General features: G+C 31.4%; 1 protein-coding gene across 3 annotated transcripts in view; it reads right to left on the bottom strand.

Moving 5' to 3' along the window:
• The window catches only part of LOC131164065 (kinesin-like protein KIN-UA), a 28,963-nt gene extending 25,610 nt beyond the window's left edge, over positions 1-3,353 (bottom strand). Inside the window, exons 1-4 of one of the 3 annotated variants that reach the window (XM_058121008.1) lie at positions 3,163-3,308; positions 2,804-3,054; positions 336-436; positions 112-234 (exon numbers count right to left, since the gene is read on the bottom strand). In XM_058121008.1, coding sequence (XP_057976991.1) covers positions 112-234; positions 336-436; positions 2,804-3,011 — 432 coding nt within the window. In that variant the 5' untranslated portion in view covers positions 3,012-3,054; positions 3,163-3,308. Of the gene's footprint in view, positions 1-111; positions 235-335; positions 437-2,803 lie in introns of all 3 variants that reach the window. The other 2 variants (XM_058121007.1, XM_058121009.1) reach the window with 2 other exon arrangements.
• Between the last annotated feature and the right edge of the window lie 3,283 nt (positions 3,354-6,636).

Below are 6,636 nucleotides of genomic sequence, written 5' to 3' on the forward strand. Positions count from 1 at the left end.
GCTAGACAGGGAAATGTTTTCTTATAAATAGATAAATTGCTATATCAATGAGTACTTCTATGAATATATGAGTGCATCAATTATTGCAACAAGATGTTCATGCATGCCTACCTCCACAACAGGCTTTGCCACAACTTCATAAACACGCTTTTGTGATGCAAATTCAGTAAGCACTTCATCAAACTCATAGGTGTCTGAGTCCCAATTGTTTTTTCGAAGTTTTAGCCTTTTAAGCTGAATCAAGTGAAAATAGAACCATGAAAAAGCATCAAAAACTGCAGAATTATCCATTTTTATTAGGCATTGTACGACAGTGAAAATGACACTGGAAGTACCTCTGGCTGCAATTCCACACAATCAGCAAAATCAGCATCTGCAACCAACTCTTCTGCATTTCGCGGCCGTAACCTTACAGCTACTCGTACTCTTCCAGGAACTGCAGACAAGTATAACATCAAATTAATAATAACACTTTGATAGTCATAAAAGTAAAAATAAATAAATAAAGCATCAAGAAATAAATCACACCAGCAATCCCCTTTCTAACGGATATCCCAATGAAGATAATGATGATCAAACTTTTCAAATGAACCATACTACGACATTCGACAATGAAGCATTACGCATTGAACAACTCCCGTGCATGCAATAAAGAGAGGGAGAGCTCAAATAAGCGAAGTGCAAGAGTCAAGAGCATCAGATGAAATAAACATTGCTGCAGTAATCTGAGGGCCAGCAACGATTTATCAGCATTAGTCTAAAGAACATCTGGTTTCAAAGGAACTTGTAATTTGCATTTAGTTTTAAACCCTAGTTTAAAGAGGAATCTGGTGAAAGGCATTCAATATGTTGAGGAGTATTTGATCAGTTGCACAAAAGTTAGATTGCAGAAATTTTCCTTCAAACAATTTACATCACAGACATTGGGATCTATAAATAAAAGATTGACAATTACCTGAGTATCTGATTCTTGCGCACAACAAAAACAACAAGCCTTAAGTCCAACTAGGTGAGGTTAGTTATATGAATCATTTCCCACCAATTCACAACATTGAGGGCATTTCCCTTGGCCATATTAAGAGCTATTAAACCCTTCCTCACTGTCTCATTACATGTTATTTTAGGCCTACACCTACACCTTCTATTACCAGCAATAACAACTAACTCACTCCTCCCCAATGGGGCATTATTTGTCCTGCGATTCAAATGCCCAAACCACCTCAGCCGCCCCTCCCTTATCTTATCTTTTGCCAGTGTTATGCCTAACTTATTACGAATATGTTCGTTTGTTAATTTATCCTCTAATGTTATACCACTCATCCACCTTAGAATTCAAGTTTTTGCAACTTTTACTTTGTAAATATGTTTTTTCTTAGTTGCCTAACATTCTAATCCATAAAAGCAAAGCTGCACAGTTGATGTTATAGCTATCCTATAGAATTTTCCCTTTAATTTAGGTGTATTATAAGATCACATAGCACGCTTGAACCACTCCATTTTACCCAAGTTGCTTTAACTATGTGTATTACATCCTCTTCGATTTCTCCTTCCGCTTGCATTATAGATCCAAGGTATCTAATTCTACTAGTACTATTCATTACTTGATCATTGAGTTTAATCTTATCTCCAATATTCCTCCTTGAGCGATTGAAATTGCAATCCATTACATTATGTCTTATTTCTACTTATCCTAAAGTTTCAAGACTCTAAAGTTGCTCTCCATAGTTCTAACTTAGATTCTACTCTCCTACTTTCATCAATCAAAACAATATCATCTGCAAAGAACATACACCATGAAGCCTCATTTATTCCTATTAAGTTTATCAGTCAATAAAGCAAAAATACAAAGGCTCAAGGTAAAACCTTGATGTACCCTTATTGTGGATTGAAATTTCTCTAGACTCTCTTTCTGCAGTCCTAACACTAGAAGTTATTCTAATATATAAATTAATATACCTACTGCATACTCCCTTCTCTTCTAAAACCAACCATAGAACTTTACGTCTAATTCCTCAATGAATTGCCTAAAAACTTCTTGACAAACAAGCTACAGCAGCAGAGCCTTGGAAGATAGCATTTATTAATGCTTTTAGTGTTTGGATACCAACTTGACAAAATCTTCCACATTAAAACCTGTGCCCACAACCCCACAAGATCAACATGTAAACACAGATATTTTAAAAATCTGAGTGTGTCATCGGGAAATATTTCAGGTAAAAAAGAACTAACTAAACTATAGTCATTATTAAAATAAGCAAATATTTGAACGCTATATCAATTTTTTCAGACTACTCATTAAGTCTTGTTTGATCAATGGCGTATATTAGTACCCATCTCAGGAGCTGCGCCTAGGATATGTTTTATAATCCAGTTCTTCATTAAAAATCAGGGAATCACACAAGCGCAAAAAAAACAGAGACAAATCTATAAACTTCTAGCGAAAGGAGGTCGAATCATCCAAATCAGTAAGCTACATAATACAAACAAAATGTGATCCTTGATCCAACAAAACAGTTTGAATCTTCAATCACCAGCGCCTCAAAGGAATTATGCAACAATAAGTTGAACGCAAAATAACAAAAGAAAATATAAGGAGTAGTTAACCACACCACAAGAACAAAATTTCCTTTTTTTCTCTGCTGCGATTTGTTCTCGTATGAACGTCAAACACTCAATTGCTCATGCGTTCTTCAAACATGACCTTTAACAGTTCAACAAAATGTTTGAAACAAATGTACTACTACATCTACAACACAACAAAGCAACCGTTACACAAATGGAACAATCCAAGCAAAAGACTAACCTCCCGCATCGTCCTTGGGAGCTGCGGCGGAGCCGCCGAGAGAGCCAGTGGTGCTGCGGCGGAGCCCAGAAGCGGCAGGCGAAGCCACCGATGGCTTGGACTTGAGAGAAGAAGCCTTGGTGTTCGAATAGAGAGAGAGAGGCCTCTCGACCTTCCCACTGCCCCTGTGACTATGAGTGCCGTTTCTGTAAGCCCCTGAAGCAGCCATTACACTCCCAGAACAGCCTAAAAGCCTTCGACCATTGAATAACCTGCAGATTTTTTCTCTCAGAAACTTTCTTTCACTTGAGGGGAGCGAAAATTATCCCAGAGAAAGTCATGGAAAATTGAAGAAACAGAGGTACAGAGGGGCACCGAACTACAGAAGTGGTCCAAATCGTGAGAGGTGTGACTCAGAAATATCGGGGGCTGGCTCCCTCAGATGAGAGAGAGAGAGAGAGAGAGAGAGAGAGAGAGAGAGAGGCCAGAGGGGGAAGAGAGGACCAGAGAGGAGGAGGAAATGGAGAACAGGGGAGAGGGAAGCGTCCAGGTCGCGGTTAGGTGGGTCCGGTGAAACGCCTTTGCTTGGAATGACGAAAATGGCCTTCAAAATTTGAATAATGTTGGCGTAGAGTGCTCGCTCGTGAGGGGTCTTAAATTGCGCCGACCGGGCGCGTCGTGTAATGGTGCGGGAGAACTGAAATGTCAGAACTACCCCTCCACCCTCACCCCATAGGCCATAAGCTGGAAACCGACAGGCGGGAGGGATCGGATTAAAAAAACAAACTAATCTCTCAAGCTTCTTCGTACAGTTATTAGCTTTTTATATTACAAATATTTAGTCGTTACTCCGTATTTGTTTGTATTTCTGTAAATTTTGAGGCCAAAAATATAAAAATAAAAATTATATCTTAATCTTATCTTAAATTACATTATAATTCGTACAGATTTAAATTTAAAATTCGAGCTTTTAACCCTCAAACATGGATTAATTTTTCACAACTACAGTATATATAGTTGTGAAAAATAATGTTATTTTTATTTTTAATTTTTCTAAACTATAAAAATATCACCTTATTTTTTATTTTTAATCTTTTTATTAAAATTTGAGTTTTATTATTTTTAAATATTTTAATACAAGTGTTGGACATTGAAAAAAAAATTACATGCCTATAATTCTTTGAAAAAAAAAAATTTCTGCGGTAACTCTTAAGTAAAATTTGACTTCTCGAGTAAACAAAACAAAATAATTATTCTATCTCATATATATTCTACGACTTTTAATAATAGTGATAAAATATAAATTTTTTATTTTTTATTTTTTAAGTTTTCTTAGCCTAAGTTGGTCAATCCCTCCCATCAATCAATTATTTTTTAGTCTATTAGAGACCCACCCAATTATAATTTTATTTTTTTAATATAAATTTAGGAAAAATATAACATAAGATAATATTAAATTCCTTTTAAATCTAAATAAATTAAAATTAAAATTTTAAAATTTTATGGTTAGAAACACTATCCTAAAATGCATTTTTAAAAATTAAAAGTTAAGATAAGAGAATGGTCTGCTAATTTTATAGATGGTCTAATCTACTATTTAATTTGATTATGCAACAAGTCAATTAAAAATAATTATATTTATTCTTCATTACATGAAAAAGTCAATAGTTAGATTTTCAATGCAGACATGATGCTTGTTTATTGGCATAATTTATGAAGTAACAGAGATTCATTTAATTTTTATTTTCATAGTCCAAAGAGAATATAGTAAATTTGTTGTGCACATCGCATATTTTCTCAAATGATTATTAAATTTATAAATCTATATACTAGTTAAAATATTAATAGTTAGAGACCATTTTATGCTTCTAATTTTTTATTAATCCTTTTTAAAATAGATATAACAATAAAAAATATAAAAACTAGCCAGCTTGAAAATAGACAGTATAGGCAAGGAACTATTTTGAAGAAACTAAAGTATGAAGTTGGAATTTTACCTACTCTCTATTTGCAAGTGATTGATGTAAATTTGTTAACACAAATTTCAAGAAACATTACAATATTATAAGAAATGAGATGACTAGATTATTAAATATGATTATCTTAATTAGTGAAACCATAAGCCTCATTCTTTTTCAAAAATAAATAAATATTTTTTATTTTTTATTTCTTGAAAAATTCTTACAAAATCAAAAGCATACATAAATGAATTATTGGGTGAACATAAGTAAAATATTTAAGCATTCGATGTAAATTTAATTTTTCAGATTTAGAACTATTTAAATTTTGATCAAATTTTTTAACCAAGGTTTGTCCACGCATCGAATTAGCTGTTACTTTATATTCTTTAATTACTATATATGAACTTCAATCATTCAAAAACTTTCCCAATTTTTTGTTTGATAAGAAATTAATCAAGATGGTGAAAGGAAAAGATTTAGTCAAACAAAACAAGAAAGCAATTGTTAAAGTAATCAACTATAATTGAGGGTCATATATGATAATAGAAGTTTTGTCTTATTTTTAATAAAAATACTTTTACCCACCAACTCATTTATAATATAGATTTTTAAGAAATCGGGATTTTTCGTTCAAGAATTATTTTACGTATTTTTATAAATAACATAGATTCACAAAATTTGTGATCGAATCAACAAGAGACAACACATTAGTACGTTTAAATTATAGTGAGACTCCAAAAAAGAAAAATAGGAAACGAAATAATCATTTATTTGAAAAATTGATTTGAAGAAATTTATCTTATTTTTCATAATTTTTTATCTATTGAATAATTTTAATAATTTTTTATACATAATATAATTTTTAAAAAATAAAAATATCTATGTTTTGTTCATAAAATAATTTACACTATGCCATTGCTATGTTATATCTCAAAATTAACTTCATGCTATGACGAATATCCTTGTTGTAAGGCAATGCTCTTAAATTATCAACATCTTCATTAATTATATTTCTGGTTTTTTTTCTATGTAATGTTGACTTTTGTAGCTTTGACCAAGAATATAGTCCAGCTAGCATTTCCCAAATTCAGTCCGATGCCAATTGCCAATGCCTCGCGGCTCTCCAACTAATTAATTAACTTGTGACTATTGGACTTTTTACCTTTTTTTTTTTCATTAGAGGTTTATACAAATATGAATTATACAATGAAAAATAATTCAATCTTTTATTTGTATCCTTTTGAGAGTTTGATCCTAAGAAAGATCTTCGATATATAAAAATTTTATATTTTAATCACGGGAATATATTCTAGATTTTTTTTATCATTCTAGTTATTATGAAAGAAAGACATAAATGCAAATAGGAAGAGCAAAATCTTGTCATTATTTTTCTTAAGCAATAATTATCTTTTATTTTATTTTTATTCCTTTAAAGATAAAGGTTCTTCTTTTTTCCCCTTTTAAAGATAAAGATTCTTCTTTTTTCCCCTTTTTTTTTATTTTTTTACTTCTTGTTTTACCTATTTGTTTCTTTCTTTTATAAAATATTATATGGGGCAGACCAACTTTATGAAAAACATATAAAGAAGATTTCAAATAATTATGAAGAGATTTCAGGTGTGAAGAGACCATCTCTAAAACATGCAAGCCATTAAATTTTTTCATAAATTTGTTACTTTTTTTATGGATGTACTTTGCTCTCATCTACCATTAATTGCAAATAATGATGGCCCTCACCACAAATAAAAATGTATCATTAAAATATTTATGTTCACAATAAAGTAATGGAGTAAAAATGAAATGAAATAGCTAAAAAAATAAAATAAAAATTATATTAAAAAATAAGTAATAATTTAAATTTAAACTCAATTTAATTTTATCTATCACAAACCT

Source organism: Malania oleifera, chromosome 9 (assembly GCF_029873635.1).
Source record: "Malania oleifera isolate guangnan ecotype guangnan chromosome 9, ASM2987363v1, whole genome shotgun sequence".
Lineage (NCBI taxonomy): Eukaryota > Viridiplantae > Streptophyta > Magnoliopsida > Santalales > Ximeniaceae > Malania > Malania oleifera.